The sequence below is a fragment of the Heloderma suspectum genome, chromosome 5 (assembly GCF_057233095.1).
Source record: "Heloderma suspectum isolate Gila_16-S chromosome 5, 16-S_ref, whole genome shotgun sequence".
In the NCBI taxonomy this organism is placed as follows: domain Eukaryota; kingdom Metazoa; phylum Chordata; class Lepidosauria; order Squamata; family Helodermatidae; genus Heloderma; species Heloderma suspectum.
Window position 1 is genome coordinate 7,874,397 of NC_139462.1, and position 20,043 is coordinate 7,894,439.

The 20,043-nt window shown below is 46.8% G+C and overlaps 1 protein-coding gene across 2 annotated transcripts in view; it reads left to right on the forward strand.

Annotated features, from left to right (window-relative positions):
- The first annotated feature begins 384 nt into the window (after nt 1-384).
- GFRA4 (GDNF family receptor alpha 4) overlaps nt 385-20,043 on the forward strand; it is a 140,130-nt gene continuing 120,471 nt past the window's right edge. The window contains exon 1 of one of the 2 annotated variants that reach the window (XM_084855304.1): nt 385-949. In XM_084855304.1, the coding sequence (XP_084711430.1) occupies nt 910-949 (40 nt within the window). In that variant the 5' untranslated portion in view covers nt 385-909. The remainder of the gene's footprint in view (nt 950-20,043) is intronic. The other variant, XM_084855305.1, reaches the window with a different exon arrangement.

Sequence of the window (20,043 nt, forward strand, 5' to 3'; positions counted from 1 at the left end):
GACAGCTAACAGCAGAAAAGGAAAGAGCGCTACAGTGCTACCTGCATGGTTCAGAATGGCATCAAGTGCCCTCCTGAACCATTCCAAAACCATTTGCATTATTCTTTGCAACCAGCAGCCATGTATAACTGATGAAAATTCTGTTCTGGCAAACAGAATTTCAGCCTCTCCTCTCCAGTCACAGAGCTCTTGAACTTTACTGCCTTGCTCTGCGCTACTGATTATTCCACCTTCTATTGTTCCAGGACAAATGCCGGTTGCACCCATCAAATTACTCTGAAACAAACGGAGGCGGAAAGGTTTGCAGAGGGGGTCTGCAGGCAAAAGCTCAGGAAAGCTTGGCTGCTCCTGTCCCTTTAAGAATGCTCCAGCTGTTCCCTGGCCAGGCAGAGAGAAGCAGCATTTAGGAACAGAGGCAGGCAGCGAGCAGCTCAGGCTGGAAGGAGAAAGAAGCTGGTACACAGCTCATGGAAACCATCCGGCCTTTTTCTGCTCCAAAGTACGCCCACCCAGGATGGGCTATGGATGCCATGGAGGTCAACTCCTGCAGACCTGATACAGCAACTGATCTCCTCTTTGAATCTTAAACGCCTCTCCACCCACCCACTGCCACCTTTCTGCAAGAAGTTTGCAAAGGAGAAAGGAGGCGATCCACTTGCTGGACTTGATCTTGAAGTTAGAAAGGGATGAATAGCAGCAGATACCCAACAGATCCTTTTTGAGCCAGCCTGCCTGGATCTATAGGGCTAGTTTGAGGGGCAGCAATGTTTCCAGACCAGGATCAAGGCTGGATCCCAGAAAGCAGTGGGGAATTCTCCAGCATTTGGGACTGAAGGAACAGGGGTCGTGAACTGTCCTTTTCCCGAGCCATTGTGAGACTGGAGGACGGGCCCAGGAATATAACCCAGGATGAAGGGGGTCTTGTATATTTTCACGCTGATCCTGACAGGTGAGTGGAAACGAGCGATCCAGGCTGCCTTGGAGTGACTTTTCAGCGCTGGGTTTGTCGATCATCGGTGTGGCGTACGGTTTGCGGTTCGTTCATGCACGCTTGGCTGTGTGTCGGGTTCCCAAGGTTTGTAAGGGACAGCTTCCTTTTGTGCTGGCCTTGAACATTTGCCCACTGGCAGGGGCTGACCCAGTGGGAAGTCCTATACGTTTAAGAGACCATTGTCAGGTTCGAGGTCTGGAGGGGTGAGTTCACGAGGCGCATTCGCAAGACGGTCCTTCTTCATTCTGAATGAGTGGATCTGGCAGAAGTCTCCCCACGCTGCTGATTCTGGGTTGACTGAATCCCCCTCCCAATAACCATGCACTGAAAAGGTCAAAAATAAAAATTAAAAACCCTTTTGCCACTCTTCAGCTGCCCTGATTGTGTGGGCAAAAGGGGGTTTTGAGTGGGCGAAGAGGTAGCAATTACAGAACTGAAAAGCCTGTAATCCACAATGAAATTAAATTGGGATAATTCTTTTCATCTGGCTTAATGTGTTTACTAGCAACAGATAATTGCTATCTCAAAGCAAGCAGCTGTTTTATTACTATTTTTCAGAGGGGTGGGTAGCTAATGTTGTTTCACTGGATTTGAACATCCCACATCCTAAAGCACATTCAGTGGGCATATATCCCATCAAAATCAAGGGGTCTCATATGGGGATACGATGTGCATTTACTTTGAAGTAAATCCCAGTGGTTTTCTACTGAGCTTGCTTCCAAGTTAGCATGCTTTAGATCACAGTGTTTGGTCTGTGTTCCTACACAAGTTGTTCGGTTTGCTGTTAAGGACTTTTGAGTTGGTAGAACAGAAAAAGGGTTCTCTCCCCCTCTCCCTTCTCCACCCCCTATTGCACAAAGACTTATCACACTTGCTGGAAGTTCCAGGAAAAGAATGTGATCTAGTTACTTAATTGCACATAATCACTTATGTCATTGACTGAAGTAATGGGTCTCTGAAACACTTGCTCGTTCCTCCTCCCCCTCCTCCTTCTCCTCCTCTTGACTCCTTAGAATAGCTGGCATTGAACCCTCTAGATTTGCTCTGCTTTTCATTGCCATGCAGAAGGATTTCACATGTTGTAAAACAGAGAATATGGGGAGAGGGGGGGAATGCAAGCCACCTTCTCCTGAGGGGCTGGTTTGCATGTGCTAATTCCGATTTGCAGAATCAGGTTCTTTTCATGCGGACACCACGGTTTTGAGAGGCGATGCATGAGTGTGTGTGTGTGTGTGTGTGTGTATGCATGTCTAAGCACAGTCCTGTTTAGATGCCATGAGCAGTGTGGGAGCTCCTGATCCTATAGCAGTGGTGAAGCTAAAGGGGTGTGGAGTTGATCACTGCGTGGCGCCTTGGCATAAGCGGTTGTAAGTTTAATCCGGCTTCGTAAAAATATTGTTCCTGCGCTCCTGAAGGAAGCTCTGCTTTCCCCCTCAGCAGCCCAGCTTCCCCCTCATGATTGCCGTGGCTGCTCATGTGTATCGCGGGAATGAACAGGGGTGATGTGGCCCTGAGGTGTCATGCAAGAGACAAGGCTGCCCTCTCTAAGGCGCTATGAGATGGCAACGGGTTGGGGTGGCTGAGGATTCGCTTTGCTTCGGGTTTTGATAAGAACTTACCAAAATCCACACATTTCTTCATAAATGGGATGTAAAGAATGTGGGATTTAAAAAATGTGAACGTGGGAGAAAACGAAATGGACAGATTCGCCCATCTAGGCAGAGGCCTTTGTGTGCCTAGCTCTTAAAAGCCTCGGCTTGAATCCCTGTGTACTTCTCTGTATTTCTGGTGCTGAATTAGGGTTGCCACCTCTTTTTTTCCTGAGAGGCTCCTCACTTTTAACAGGACATGGGAGCAGGTCAGTATGGTCCTCTCCATGCTGGGAATACCTGTACCTATTGAATTCGGCCAGTTCAGATGGGCAAGAATTTAGCTTCAGTTTGTTTTTTATAAGAACTTACAAAAATCAGGGCACTTCTTCATAAACAGTATGCAAAGAACGTGAGACTTAAAAAAACAAATATGGGAGGAAGCAGAGTTGATGGATGTGTTACCAATTGGCTGCCTCGTCAGAGGGACACCAGTAGACAAAATAGACTAATAATGTTCCAGAGAAAGAAGGGGCACCATTTTTCTGTGGGACACCCCAAAATCTGCTCCACTGGTCACATTTGCATCACATTTGCTCAGGCTAGCATGCATGGGGTTTCCCCTGCTTTGTCTTCACAGCAGTCCTGTCAGACAAGATTGGCCTGGAAGAAAGCAACTGCCCCAACTGTTCTTCAAGGAGTTTCATTGGAAGATCAGGATCTGAACCAAGTCTTCCCTAGTCCAAGACCAACAATCCATCCACTACTTCACAGTGGAGGTTTCTCATATGGATCCACAACCATTGCATTGAAGCACACTTCACCGTGCAGACTACAGGGATCAAAGGTGCTAAGCCAGCCTTTCCCATCCTGGTGTCCTCCAGATGTGTTGGACTACAACTCCCACCAGTGGCAGGCTGGGGGCTGATGGGAGTTGTAGTCCAACACAATCTGGCTGGGGAACCAGGTTGGGGAATGCTGTGTTAAACCAACTCACATAAATCCTAAAAATGCAGTACATCCAGGCATGTCCTTCTCCATCTACACAATAACCGTGTGAGGTTGGACACCACAATCCCCATCCAACCGGGGGGGTGAGGTACTGAAGCTGAGGGTGCATCAACATGCAAAGGCAACATTAAAAAGCCACGCATCCTGATGGTGTGAACATTAATCACACCCAGGCCCTGTTAATTCCTGATAACGTACTAGGGGTGTCATTTAGGGCCAAAACAAATGTTACTTTACATCGGTATCTAGCTGCTATGTCTTTTTTTCTTTTCATTTTTACTCTACAGTGGACACAGAGGGCCCAGTCTGGATTAGGGCTCTAGCATGGAGGTTATTAAGGGGGCTATTAAGATCCAGATCGGGGGCCCTGCCCCTATTCTAGAGTGAAAATGAATAAAGGTGTCGCTGCTAGGTATGGATTTCAAGTACTATCTGTTCTGACCCTTAAAAGGCAATGTGAATGGGAGAGGTGGGTCTTCCCCCACCCCAAACCATTTTAAGCTGTTTTTCTTCTAGTGTGGATATTTCTGGCTGCCACATACCACCAGAAGAAAAATATGGGTCTAAAAAGCCCATGGGGGGGAGTATGGGTGGTAAGGGGGTTCAGTTCTCCCTTTTTTCCCCATACATCAGGAGTAAGCAACCTGGTACCCCCCAGATGTTTTGGACTACAACTCCTATATGCCCATACTAGCATGACCAGTGGTCAGGGATTATAAAAGCTATGATCTAAAACATCTGGAGGGCATCAGCCTTACATGTTGGGCTTTGAACCATTCCACCCCCACCTTGCCACTTTGTAGGGGGCTGGGGAAGGGCTGTAACTCAGAGCCCCTGCTTTGCTTGCAAATGGTCCCGGCTTCAAGCCCTAGCACCTCCAGATATGACTGGGAAAAACTGTCTGTATAGACAATACCTAGCAAAATGGACCAAGGGTCTGACCTGGTCTAAAGCAGGGGTTAGCAACCTTTTGGGGCTTTGGGCACACTTAGTAATTTGATAAACTGTCCTGGGCACTACCACAAAATGGCTGCCATGGGAGGCATGGCAAAGGACAAGTAACCTGCCCAAAAGACTGAGTCCAAGGCAGTGGTGCGGTCTGAGCCCCAACACACTCCTTTGAACCCACAGTTTTCAGCACCAACAGAAACCTATTTCACAGCAATCCCAGCTGCCAGTAAGAAAATGTTATTTTAAAAAGGGGGGAGGGAGAGGGTGACTTGACGGGTGCCAAGAAACATGGCCTGAGGTGCACTGACGTCTGCCACTCTGACCACGATCCTGTGCATTGTACACTGGGGCACCGTTGTTGCCCTCAACTTCCTCTTTGGAATCCAAGACTGCTTCCTTTCTTGAACCTGTGACAGAGCTTGTGAAGACTCTGGCAAAACCAAGCAAACATTTAAAATTCCACACCAACTCACTGCCAGAATTCTGTACCGAGTTAACCCAAATCCTGTGAGTGGAATGGATTATGCAAGTCAAACATAATGTGCATGTTTGGGGATTTGCAGGATTAATTTGGCTTCTCCCAGCCACAGAGAGGGAAGGGAATAGTGAACGCTCGAAAGCGCTCTTTCTTAACGGCAAGCTGGCTTAGTTGCCCAGCCTTACACACACACACACACACACACGCATCTGAGGTTTGATGAGGCCATGCTGTCCTATTTTCAGATTTGCCATTACAATCATAAGGACTAGAAATGTGTTTGAGGGACTGGGAAATAAAAGTGGAAGTTCTCATGGTGCTGAATTCTGTGACCAATAATTCCACGAGTGCACAGGTATGACTGAAGAATCAGAAATGGCCCAAACACAGCCCTAATAATTACAGCTGACTCAAGGGTATTTTATCACAGAGGGTTCTGGGATGCCCCGTGACCGATGCTGCCCTGGAGGGATTGCTGCACAGTCTTCCTGGATAGCTGAGCAGCCCTGCTTATCATAGCGTCACCCATATATATATTAATTTTACTCTCCCATTCTCTTAATGTGCCACCCCAGACCTTAAGATCATCCTCAGTGGCCCTTCTCCATGAGCCCCTGCCAAAGGAAGTGAGGCAGGTGGCTACCAGGAGGAGGGCCTTTTCTGCTGTGGCACCCCGGCTGAGGAGTGAGCTCCCTAGTGAGGTTTGCCTGGCACCTACATTGTATTCCTTTTGGCACCAGGTGAAGACCTTTTTATTTTCCCAAGCATTTTAGCTTTCTAGACTTCTAGCTTTGCTGTTTTAAATCTGTATTTTAAATTCCTGCACTGCTGCTAGGTTTTATTGTAGTTGTATTGTTATACTGTGGTTTTAATGTTCTATATATTTTATATTGTTTTACTGTGTGCTGTTTGGTTTTAAATTTTGTGAACTGCCCAGAGAGCTTCGATTATTGGGCGGTATAGGAATAAATAAATAAATAAATAAATAATATCTCTCTCCCACCTCCAAATGTTCATACTCAAGGTCATCCATTGAAAGTGGTTGGCATTAGGGTGTAACTCTTGGCACAAGTGACATGTGGATCTCATGGTCACAAGGCAGGTGGTATGGAGAGAATTGTGCCAGTTGCCTCTCCAAGGCTGGACACTCAACCTCGGAGAGGGGGAAAGGGGGTGTTCTAGTAGGCAAAGAGAGGAGAAGACCAGAGAGGCCAGGGTTCGATGTATCCAGAGCCTCCTCCAGCCTCCTTCCCTCCCCCTCCGAAGCGCCCTTGCTAGACAGGCTGGAAAGCCCATCCAGTGAGAATATAAGAGATTGGAGGGTAAGAAGGTAAATATCACCTCCGCTGCTCCTCCCGCCCTCCCAACTTCAGCCTAGCAGGGCATAGGAATCTCAGAAGCCCCAGAGTTTGAGGGCACAGCACCCTTAAAGGACTGGACAAATTCACAGGCCTATTGAGCACACCAGGTCATGAGGGAGGACAATGGCCTTCTCCTGATAATTGTCCCCACTCCAGCATCTGATCCACAAAGGTATACTTCCCCTAGCCATGGATGTTCCATTGATCATAAATATAAGTTTGGAAAATATGCTTGAGAATTCCCCACCCCCAAAGAGCAAGATGCTGTTGTTTTAAACGGCACATCTATGGACATGATCCATAAATTTTATTATGTATGTTGCCTTGAGAATTTTGGCTATAGGGTAACTCATAAATTGAAAGAAGAAGAAGAAGAAATAATGATCCAGCCAAAGCCAAGCATTTTTAAATCTCATTGGTTTCAGTGTGGGAAATGATGAAGTACATGTTTAAGTTCTCTCATTGAAATCACTGGAACTTAAACTGCTTAATCTTTGTCTGAATTCTGGCCTGTGTTTATAAGTTCCTCAGGGTAGAAGCTCACGGTGCAAAGAACATGGGGTAGCCCATGCTACCTTACCGCTCTGTAATGTCTGCTTGAAATTACCCGGTGTCCTGATGTCATTACCATGCTTGCAGTAACCAATGATGGAGTGGGAGCAAAGAAGCACACATCATAATGACATCAGAACATTGGGAAAAATGACATTTGTGGAGTGGGAAGGAGGAACACAACGCAGAGCTGCCACTTTCAGCAGCAGCACAGTGTTCCTGGTTACATGCCATCCCACCCTAAAACGTTCCACAGGTTAATGCTCTAAAACAGGGATGGACCAAAAGTAGATCAGAATCCATCTGTAGATCTCTGGATGATTTGAAATAGATCAGCAGGGATTTTTGACTCCCAGTTGTTTAAAAGTGGCAACATCAAAATGACCTCCCTGCCTGAATTATGTTGCTAAGATGAAGTCACGGGGTGGGTAACCAGGAGATGAATTTCGTGTGGAAAGACTATTTCAGTTCTGAAACTCAAAATAAATTCTTGGGCTCAGAATTCTTGTCTTTTGTGTACAAGAAGTGGATGTCTTTTGTACCTGGCTCTGGTTGGTGGATCTCAGGGGTTCTAGTATAAAAAGTAGACCCCCCCCCACACACACACACACAGACAAGCCTACTGTGTCCTGCTCTCAAGTATACCACAAGTTGCCTTTTAATAAAAAGAGCAGCATTGTTTGCAAACACCCCTCTCTTCATTTTCATTTCATATTACATTCTGTTTGTGCTCCTGATGATAAAGTATCTAACTACAATAGTATTGTTGTTGTTGTTGTTGTTGTCATTGTTGTCGTCGTACTTCTCACAAAGCAGTTCCATGCCACAGGAAAGGCCTGAGATGGGTAGTTGTTTATTCTTTGCCTCTTGGGGTGGTGCTTTTAAGGGTAAAGAAAACGCTGTCGAATTTGCTTTCCTTCTGTTTTGTACGGACTCAAATTAATGCCTATACAGGTAGCAGAGCCTGTTAATAGCTGGGGTGCGAGGAGCACAGCAGCCAGTGCTGGCATTTTTCCTGACAGCTGGTTTTCTCTGCTTCGTCTTCAGCTGTGCCTGCTGGGCAATTCTTTTGAGACTTTCTAATCTTTCTTTGTTAAGTTGCTGCTTCCCCGAAATAGGAACGACAAGGTGGCAGTCAAAAGAGAAGGCAAACAAAAGATCCAAGAATTAGAGAACTACAGATATGGTATGAGCCTGAAGGTCATTTCTGCTGGAGTGATTTTCAAACTTTCTTGTTTCAGGAGACCTTTTTCTGCTGGGGGACCCCCTGCACATCCACCAAGGAAACCCTGTGTGTTGCAAAGGATTCTGGGAAGAGGTCTAGAAATTCTGGGGGATGAGCTCTAGCGTTCAGTTCATGGAGGGTTCTGGCCAGACTTGTTGGGTTGTTGTTTCATGTGACCTCAAAGTATCCTTATTTACTAAGGAGATTCCTTGTCTTTTGTTACCTGTCCCAAGAAAATCACTATCCCTAATTTGTTCCTATATTTTCCTGTTGAGGAGGCCTCATTAAAAATGGTAATGCAAATTCAGGGCTGCTTTTCTTCAGCTCCCTCAAGGACCTCTAGAAGTTTGACAGCGCAATCCCATGCATGGCTACTTAGACGTCACATTGGATTCAATAAGACTTGCCCCTGGGTGTGTGTGTATAGGATTGCAACTTGCCAGTATAATCCTATACATGTTTACTCAGAAGTAACTCACAAACACTGTCTTCGCTTTTAAATCACTGAAAGCCAGGCTCTTGCGGTGAATAAATACATAAAACCACATACAAAGACAGAGCAGAGCCTCAGCAACACGTAACAGGGTGTGCGTGTGCGTGCGTGCATGCATGTGCATGTAGGGGTGGAAGTTGATCCATCGTATGCTTTAGCCTGGGTGTCAAACTAGAGGTGATTCCATTCATGAAATCTGCAGTGTAGGGGTGGAAGTTGATCCACGGTGTGCTTTAGCCTGGGGGTCAAACTAGAGGTGATGCCATTCATGAAATCTGCAGTTATGTGAAAGTTTAAAATTAAAAATTAAATAAATAAACTACAGGTATCAGGGACTTCATCCAGACTGGGGTTCTAGTAGGGGTAGTGGGTTTAAACCCTTTGCTGTGCTTCTGTTCAAGATCAGGGCCCCTGTGCCTGCTGTTTGCATAGGGAGGAAAGCTTTAATCAGCACAAATGGGCCCTTTCCTTCCCAATGTGAATAGCAACTCCAGGGCCCCAATCCAGATTGTGGAGGGCAATGCCTGCTATTTATACTTTTAAAAAGGAACATTCACAGAATCCCTGATTGTACAAATGGCCTTGTGTCTTGTTTGGCCCAGAGAACTGGTGTCCTGAACATCACTCTACTTCTATTTGTCAAATGCTAGAGAGGACGCTACAGCAGATGTGAGTGGATGTCAGGCTTGTCGGATCGACTTTGTTTTTTGCTAGAACCTTGAAGTCCACCAAACTCACATCAGCCCCCAGCTAACCACTGGTTGGAGTTGTAGTTGGGGGGGGGGGCTATGCACCCCATGAGCCATACAAAGGGATTATCTACATCAGGGGTGTTGAACCTCTTTCAGCCAGAGAGTTGAATTCCATTGCAGAGAAACTCTCGGAGCCCGCATTCCAGTGATGGGTGGAGATGAAGGCAAAACCAGCATATCATAGCTGAAAGCTCTTCCTGCCAGAACCTAAACCTTGGTAGAGGCATTTCAGTTGTAGGACTTTTTTCTGTCTAAATCTGCATAGGATTGTGCCTTTAATGTGTGTGTGTGTGTGTGTGTGTGTGTGAAGTAAGCTGCTTTGAGTGACTTCCTTTTTTGGAGGGGAAAAGCAGGCTGTGCATTTCTTCAATAAATAAATAAATAATCCTTGCAACAAAGCTATCATTTCTTCAATAAATAAATAAATAAATAAATAATCATTGCAACAAAGCTATCAGGTAGGCCACTATGATTGTTCCCATACTGGAGATTGGGTCCTGAGGCAGGGACAGAGTAGCACACCGAAGGGTGCAATCCTATGTATGTTTAGACAGAAGAAAGTTCTACGATCCTGGCTGAGCATTCCTCCGCCAGGACTGTGCCCCAAATCTACCAAGTGAGGCTCTGGCAAAGGTGAGATTCAAACTGGAGACTTCTTTCTTCCCCACTCTCTGTTTCTTAGCTGCTTCCTACCACTCGCTGTCAGGTGAAGTACTTTGCACATTCAGGAGAAGCACCATATAAATTATGATTATTGTAATGATTAAATTCACCCATACTGCTTTTGTCCTCCAAACCACAAATGAAACCCTTTTTGCACGCACACCCATTTTATGTCCCTTCCCAGACCCCTTAGAAAAACAGCCTCTTTTCCCCTTCATAGCTTCTTTCTCCCTGGGCTGTCGTTTGTTACATACCATAACCCTGTAACTGTATAATTCATCTTTCTAAAAGCCTTCCGGGATGCCGGTTGCATGAGAGATGCAATAAAAACAGTTGTATTTTATCTTTGATTTATTGAGACCAACTGGCAAAATCATCTGGCTTAGCAGTACCTGCGCAATTTGGGTTGTTCCAATGGGACTTAGGCGATATCCTTTTACCCCACAAATGTGCATGCATGCGTCAGAAGGCCTGCTGAAACGTCGATGCTTTGAAGTCTGTTTATTGATGTTGGACAGGGGATACGGGTGCCTCGGTGTTCCTCCTTGGAATTTGGTTCTCCAGTTCATCTTTCATGTTCCATCACTCCCTGCAGAGTGATCTTGGCAAGCAGAGATTTAAAATTGTCCAGGCACACAAAATTGTCAAGATTTATGTCCTGAAGGCTCCCTAGTGGGCATTCCTTGTTTGGCCCCTTCCTCTGACCAAGAAGAAAGGCCAACAGCATCCTTCAGTTCAAGAGTCAACAATAGTCTTTCATCAGAACACCATTTTGCCTGTGGTAGGCAGCGGGTGGAGCAGAGTTTCTCACGGTAATGTCAGAGATTTGGTAGAAGTGTACTAAACTAGGCTGCGTGTGCAAAAACAAATCTGGATTTGATCAGTCAATTAAGTTAAGCAAAAGTCCACCTATTAGCTAAACTTGGCTAACACATCTTGGGCAAGGATGAGAGGAATGGAAGGAAGGCAAAGATGGGTGAGAGAGATGATACCTGATGTTGATTCCTGGATCTAGAGAAGGCTGGAAGAAGGACTGCCTGGAATTCAGACTCACTCACTCCAAACTTTCCTGAACATAAGAAGAGCCAGGCTGGATCAGACTAAAGGCCTACGTAGTTCAGCATTCCATTCCCAGCCAGATACCCCAATGAGAAGCCACAAGGAAGACATAGCACGCATGTTCCCCAGGAACTGGTACACAAAGGCACACTGCCTCTAACAGCAGTGGTAATATATAGCCATCATAACTAGCTATTAGTAGCCTTACTTTCCATGAATTCATCTAATTCCCTTTTAAAGCCATTCAAGTTGGCAGCCATCACTACCTCTTATGCAAGTGAATTCCATAGCTTAACAATGCAATCTGTGAAGAAATACCGCCTTTTGTCTGTCCTGAATTTCCCACCATTTAGCTTCATTTGATGACCCTGGGTTCTAGTATTATGAGAGAGGGAGGAAAAATGTCTCCTTACCCACTTTTTCCACACCATGCATAATTTTACACGTATCTTTCATGTACCCCTTACTCTTTTTCCTAAGCTACAAGGCCCCAGATGTTGTAAACTTTCCTCATACAGGAGCTGCTCCAGCCTCTTAATCCTTTTGATTGCCCATTTCTGACCTTTTCCAGCTCTATGATATCTTTCTGAGGTGCAGTGGCCAGAACTACACACAGTAGTCCACGTGTGGTCACACCAAAGATTTGTATAAGGGCAGTATGATGTTAACAGTTTTTTGTTTGATTCCTTTCCCAGTGATTCCCAACAATGAATTTGACTTTTTCACAGCTGCCACACACTGGGTTGGTATTCTCCACCATGAACCCAAGATCCCTTTCCTGATCAGTCACCACCAGCTCAGACTTGCATCTGTCTGAAGTTGGGATTTTTGTCCCATGTGCACCACTTTACATTTACTTTTGGAAATGCACTTGCCATTTTTTTGCCTGTTCTCCCAGTTTGGAGAAATCCATTTAGAGATCTTCACAATCCTATATTTTACCTTCCTGAATACCTTGGTGTTGTCATCAAACTTGTCGGTGACACTCCTCAACCTAACTGCAGATCATTTATGAAAAAACATCAGTCCCAATACAGATCCTGTAATGTTTACATTCCTCCATTGCTAGAGCTGACCATTTATTTCTACTCTCTGCTTCCTGTTCTTTAACCAGTTGCTAATCCATAAGGACCTCTCCTCTTACCCAGTCCCTGGTCAGTAGTTGGACGGGGGACCGCCTGAGAATCAGGCTTCCTGCATTGAGCAGGGGTTGTTCTACCCCTTCAAATGAGACTAAGTTTTACCCCCTCCTATTTCGCACTTCAGTTTTTTTTTTAAATTAAGGCGTTATCTTCAAAGAATCATGGCTTCTCCTTGATTTTTTTTTCTAATTCAGGCATGATCTTCAAAGATTCGAAAATTCGAAGATTAGAGGCTTCAAATCTTCAAAGATTCAAAAATCCGACGATCTGAAGCTTCAAATCTTTGAAGATCATGCCTGAATTAGAAGGAGAAAAAAAAACATCGTGGAGAAGCCACGATTCTTCAAAGATAACGCCTTAATTTTTTTTTTAAAGGACCGGAACCACCGCAACACAATGTCTCCAATGCCCAACCCCTCCAGGCAGTCCAGGAGGATACCGTGGTCAATGGTATGAAAAGCTGCTGAGAGGTCGAGGAGAACAAAGAAGGAGCATTCGCCGTATCCAGAGCCCTCCTCATATCATTCACCAAGGCGACCAAGGCCGTTTCTGTCCTATGCCCAGGCCTGAAGCCCGACTGAAATGGATCTAGATAATCGGCTTCTTCCAAGTGTGCCCTCAACTGCATCGCCACCACCCGCTCAATCACCTTGCCCAAAAATAGCAGAATCGAGACTGGGCGAAAGTTGTTCAGAACTTGGGGATCTAAGGAGGGCTTCTTTAAGAGTGGTCTTATCACTGCCTCCTTGAGGGCTGATGGCATCACTCCCTCCTCAAGGGAGGCGTTTACCACCGCCCTGATTCCCTCACCCAATCACTCTCTGCAGCCCATAATGAGCCAAGATGGGCAAGGATCAAGTAAGCAGGTGGTCGGCCTTACAGATGAAAGCACCTTGTCCACTTCATCAGAAGGACGAAGCTGGAACCGATCCCGCAAAACCGGTTTGCCACAGACCGCCTCTTGCTCACTAACTGTATCCACAGTGCACAGAACAACACACCTAATCTGATCAATTTTATCTGCAAAGTGCCTTGCCAAGGCCTCACAGGAGGCCTTAGAATGCTCCAGCGGCTCCGGAGCCACTGGACCAACCAGACTCTGGACCACTTGGAACAGCCTCCTGGGACAGCACTCTGCAGACATGATAGAGGCAGCATAATATTCCTTTTTTGCTTCCTTCACCGCCACATGATAGGCTGAAGATACAGCTCTGGCCCGTGTCTGATCATGGTCTTCAGAGCGAGACTTCCACCACCGGCGCTCTAGCCATCTCACCTCCTGTTTCAGAGCTCATAACCATGGATTGAACCATGGTGCAGTCTGAGCCCTGTTCAGGGGGAATTTCGGGGCCACCCGATCTAATGCCCCAGTGATTCCGACATTCCACCCACCCACCAGGCTCTCGACCGAGTGGCCATTGGCGTGCCCCAGAGAATCCCCAAGCACGTTCAGGAATCCATTTGGATCCATAAGATGCCTGGGGTGGACCATTTTAATGGGTCCTCCACCCCTGCGGAGGGGTTGTAGAACCAAGAAGTCAAACGTCACCAGATAGTGATCTGACCATGACAAGGGGGTGGTGGATATACCCCTGACTTCCAGATCACTCCCCACTTCTCCAGAAACAAACACAAGGTCTAGTGCATGACTGGCTACATGGGTGGGCCCAGTTAGAGTAGGGTGCAGCTCTCAGGATGTCATGGTCTCCATAAAGTCCCAAGATGCCCCCGTGAGGACGGCCTCTGAATGTACATTGAAGTCCCCCAACACCAATAAGTTAGAGGACTGCACATGCACATCAGAGACCACCTCAAGCACCTTGGCCAGTGAGTCAGTCGTGCAGCGGGATGGACGGTACACGAGCAGAATCCCCAGACTGCCCCTCGGGCCCAACCTCCAGTACCTGCACTCAGCAACCTTGGTCTCCCAGAGAGGGGATCTGGTGAAAACCAAGGACTCTCTGTAGATAACAGCCACTCCCCCTCCCCAATCCCCAGCCCTCGGCTGCTGTGCACACGAAAATCCGGCTGGACACATGGCCGCAAGAGCTGGAGCAGCAGCCTCGGCCAGCCAGGTCTCCGTAATACATGCCAGGTCTGCACCCTCATCTAGGATCATGTCATGGATGAGGGAGGTTTTCTGGGTAACAGACCTGGCATTGCAGAGCAGCAAACGAAGGCCAGAAGATGGGGTCATGCCTCCCCCAGCCATCGTTTGGCTCTGGACAGGCCCGGAGCAAGGGACAGATATTACGCATCTCTCCCTTGTTCCCCTTACCTGGCATGGCCTGCCCCTAGCGCCCCGCCAGCGCCTGCCGCCTAGCCTCAGTATAGGCTGGCCCCCACCACTCCCCCCACTGCCTCCATCAGGTGGACACATGCCCCCTCGCTCCTGCCTATCAGGCAGGCTACCCGCCCCTAAAACACAACAGAATCCCCTCAAAATTGAAAAAAATAAATAAATTAAAAAATCCCCTTTAAAATACTGCCAGGCAGGAGTCCACGGTGGTGGTGGTGGTGGTGCTGACAGCAGACACGCCTCTCCCCTGGTGGCGGCAGCTTCTCCTGCAGGCCCTGGCTCTCCCAGGCCACCTCAGCCAGCCAGCTTATGTAGCCCTTCCAGGAAGGGGCAGGTGGAAGCAGCACAGCTGGCTCAGTACCTGGGGTCTTATATACTTATATAGTTTAATATGATACAATCTCTAAATGATTGAGTTTCCACTGTTGGTTTTTACAGGTATTTGTCACCCTGAGATGAAAAGTCCGCGTAATTCTTCTGTACCCATTTAGTTTTAAAAACACATCTCTGTATAGTGAAATAGGGGCACAACCATAGGGAAGGCACTATTAGAAAAATTTCACGTTTCGAGTTGCGTTTGTAAAAACAAGTCACCACATGAGAATTACAGAAATGTTCACCTCGTGGTGACAGTTCCCTGTAAAACATGGTTGTGTAAACTCAGTTATGCCCTCTGGAAGTCCTACTGTTGTGTGGGCATTTTGTAACTCTTCTATTTTATTTTTTGAAAAAAGATAAATGAGAAGGGATCTTTAGCCCATCTGTTGGCCACTGTCAAGTTGGTTATGTCGAATGCTGCATAAGCTTCACACAATGAGATATATCCATCTATATTCGTCCAGGCATCCTAGTTTAATCTATAATTTAATAACAAAAGGAAACGAGAGAGAAATATTTCCATTTATTAAATTCTTGGAATGTTGTCCATGCTACATTTTTGCTTCTTTTGTAATTCTTTTATTCAGAGAAACAACCAACTTAAAATATGCACATAATCAATCTCGTCCCTTTTCTATTTCTTTGGCTTCCTTTAGTTCTTCTTTCCAAGATGTTTTTTTTAATTTACATACTTAATGCAAAAAGCAGCTTACCTTTCTTTCAAAAAGGAAAAAAGGGGTTTATTGCTGGAACATCAAGTGAAAATACACGTGCAGCATATTTACCTGGCCTGGGTCCATAACTGTTGCTTTTATGTAGGCTAATTTAGCACAAGCTAAACATTGATGTACCACCAACCAGTGGAGGATGGTAGCTCTGATTTTGGTGGGGCTGTGATTCCACTCTGGGTTTCAGCCAGAACCACCCAGAACTCTAAAGGAGTAGAGGGGTTAACCCGGGAAAGGTTCAGCACCTAAGATAGATCCTTTAGAGTTCTGGCTGGTTCTGACTGAAACCCAGAATGGATTTACAACCCCACTGAAATCGGAGCCACCAGCCTCCACTGCCACCAACCCAATTCTGACTAGTATTCGCTCATAATTCCATTGTGCTCCAATATGCAGTTGGGCTTCAGGGTGCACACTGCAGCCCACTACAGGCACTCGGACTCATTCTTGACTTCAAAGCAGTGCGTCACATGAGGTGTCCTGTGTCACATCATCCCTAGCTTTTCAAGGTAGTAAAAGGTAGGAGTCATTTTTTTTCCAAAAGAAGTTTCTAGTCCTCATGTTTACAAGTTTTAAAAAATGCAAATGATTGGGAAGTGCCAACTAAGGAAACTGCAGTGCTTGTTTTAGGCATCTCTCCCCACCCCCAACCTCTGGTGAGGTTTTCACCTTAAGAATAAGAAGAGCCCTGCTGGATCAGACCAAGGGTCCATCTAGTCCAGCATTCTGCTCCCACAGTGGCCAACCAGCTGTCGACCAGGAACCCACAAGCAGGGCACAAGCACAACAGCACCCTCCCGCCCATGTTCCCCAGCAACTGCTGTACATAGGCTCACTGCCTCTGATACTGGAGGTAGCACATAGCCGTCAGGACTAGTAGCCATTGATAGCCTTTTCCTCCAGGAATTTGTTTGTCTAACCCCCTTTTAAAGCCCTCCAAACCCCCCTTTAAAGCCACCTGGGGGCAAATCGAGATAACCACTCAATAAATGGTCATTTGCTATGATGGGCAACTAATGGTGTGGAGGGGGGGCAGTATTCTGTGGAATCCTCCCCTGTGAACCAATTCGGCTGCCGTATATGAAGTCAGATCCCCGGTCCCTGTAGCTTAGTATTGCCTGCTCCAACCAACAGCAGCTCTGTAGGATCCGAGGCGCTGAGAGACCTTTTCCAGCCATGTTGCCACAAGTCCGCTAAGTGGAGATGTTGGGAATCGAGGCTAGGACCTCATACACGCAAACCCTGTACTGTAGCCTCACTCTGCCATGTGTGGCCTTTCCACACAGGGCATGAGGAGAATGTTGAGCTCTTATCCAGACTGCTAATCAGGTACGTATGTATGGCAGAATTATTCTTACCACAGGGACAGATGCTGCCAGCGCTGGCTCCAGGTTTTGGAGGGCCCTTGAACAAGACATCCTCAACAGGCCCCTTCCAGCAGTGCGTCTTCCTTCTCACCACCATCGTCAGCAGCTGCCTTAGTTCCTCATCCTCTTACTCATCATTTGCTTGTCTGACAGGCAGAGAGCCAGGGAGGAAGTAGACAGTGTCATCTACAGCTTCTTCCTTCCCACCACCACCATTGTTTGATCCAGAGCGAGAGACAGGTGAACAAACAGGTTGCATAAAGTCACCGACTTGGAAGGAGCCATTTAGGCCATTAAGTCCAACCCCCTGCTTAGTGCAGGAATCCAGTTAAAAGCATCCTGGACAGGTTACTGTCCAGTCTCTGCTTGAATACCTCCAGCAATGGAGAGTAGGGATATTGGAGGATATCAAGTTGGGGCTCGAGCTCAGCGATTTCTCATCACCTTGGCCCCCCAGATGCCAGTCCACAGATCCCCCCATATAGAATCATAGAATAGTAGGGTTAGAAGGGGCCTACAATACCATTGAGTCCAACCCCCTGCTCAGTGCAGGAATCTAAGTCAAAGCGTCCCTGACAGATGGCTGTCCACCCTCTTCTTGAATGCCTCCAGTGTGGGAGAGCCCACCACCTTCCTAGGTAGTTGGTTCCATTGTCGTATTACTCTAACAGTCAGGAAGTTTTTCCTGATGTTCAGCCGGAATCTGGCTTCCTGTCACTTGAGCCCATTATTCTGTGTCCTGCACTCTGGGATGATGGAGAAGAGATCCTGACCTTCCTCTCTGTGACAACCTTGCAAGTACTTGAAGAGCGTTATCTTCTCTCCACTCAGTCTTCTCTTCTCAAGGCTAAACATGCCCAGTTCCTTCAGTCTCTCCTCATAGGGCTTTGTTTCCAGTCCCCTGATCATCTTCGTTGCCCTCCTCTGAACCCTCTCCAGTTTGTCTGCATCCTTCTTAAAATGCGGTGCCCAGAACTGGATACAGTACTCCAGATGAGGCCTAACCAGTGCTGAGTAGAGGAGAACTAGTACTTCCCAGGATTTGGAGGCTATGCTTCTATGAATGCAGCCCAAAATAGCATTGGCCCTTTTTGCAGCCACATCACGTTGTTGGCTCATATTCAGCTTGTGAACAATTCCAAGATCCTTCTCACTTGTAGTGTTGTTGAGCCAAGTATCCCCCATCTTGTAACTGTGCATTTGGTTTCTTTTTCCTAGGTGCAGAACTTGGCATTGATCCCTATTAAATTTCATTCTGTTATTTTCTGCCCAGCGCTCCAGTCTATCAAGATCACTTTGAATTTTGTTTCTGTCTTCCAGGGTATTAGCTCGCTAACTCAATTTTGTGTCATCTGCAAAATTGAAGAGCACTCTGCTCAATTCTTCCCTTCGTCCATTTTGATGAGGAGCCATGGTGAAGAGGAGAAGCAAGTCCAGGGGGGTCTTGTCAATGGGGCCTGTTGGGGTAGGAGTCCTTGGCAGGTGTCCAGCCATGCCTACCTTTGCCACTGGCCCTGAATGCTACAAGCAATCAGCTCCCTCAGCATGATTCCTCTTGGTACATATGCATCTGTACTCTTCCCCAGGTCTCAGCTTCCTGAGACTCTAATTCCCTGTACAGAGCGAATGGAGACAACCCACCCTCGATTCCTGAAGCACAGACGTCCCCCCCTGCACACACACATGCACGCACACAGCTTGTCACAGTGATGGACATTTTACAAGTACAAATGATGAAAGCACTGCACAGTCAAAACATTTTCTAGTATCCATTTCTTGATGAAGGTCTTCAAAATTCTCTGAGTGGTCTCTTTCAGTATTGTTCTAATTTCCCCCAGCTGCCTCACTTTATTTATATATATATATACACACACACACACACACACACACACACATATATACACACACACACACACACATACTGGAAGTGGAAGCAGGACCTCAACACAGGCTAACTCTCTGAGTGACTTAGACGTATCGTCTAAGGGGACTGGGGCTAACAATTGGATACAGATTTCCTTTCCTAGAGCCATAGTTTCAGGCCCCATCTCAGGGAATGAAATCCAGTGCTAATCTCAAACAGGGAACCGGCCTGAAACCTTAGCCATCCCTCCAGCTGACATGGTGTATTGGCCCCCGGCCTGTAGTTTTAGAGGCGCTTAGAGATCCATAATGCTCTCTGACTTTAGTCCATCAGCTGCAGTTTTCCTGCTAGTAGGCCTCTTGATTGGTAAGATGAGTCAAAGGTCGATATCGCTGCCTCAGCACATTCCATGCTAATGAGCTACTGTTTATTTTATCAGGGCCTGGGAAGTGCCTGAGAAGTGAGGCTCTGTTTTGGCTATGTTTACAGGTGTCTGTGCTGGGAAAGTTCTGATTGTTTCCCCTCAGACATGGGGCTGTTAGCCTATGCTGGGAAAGTTGCAGATGAACGCCAGTTAACCCGTGCTGCTGTCATGCTGCCTCACTGCTGACATGTATGGTATAAAATCCATTGTACCCCTTGGCTCTGGGTTCAGTGAAGCTGTCTGATCCAACCATTGGGTACGCCTGTGTGCTGTAAGTACTCATTAAAGTCTCCTTATAAACAAGCCTGGATCTGGCTTATCATTATCTCGGCACCTCCAAACCCTGGCAACCCACGGCTGGGGCATACACATGGGTTGTTGCAAGATGCCCAAAATGCATTACCAAGGTTTTGATGGCATTTCACTCCAGCATAGGGATGTCAGAGAATTTCTCCACGAATCTCGGGGAGACTGAATGCCAGCGCATTCGGCCCCCTGAAATCGGTGGCGAAACGGTCTGCCCCCCCCCCCGGGACGGGACATACCTTGTGCGAATGTCCCTGGCGGCAGCGGCTCCGGCAGCGGTTCAGCGGCGGCAGCGGCCAGTCTTCCGACCAGCTGCCGCCGCCGCCATTTCCAAGTTAAAAAAACAAAAAAACGTGATAGGCTACATAAATATTTACGTAGCCTATCACGGCTAGATTTTTAAAAAAACA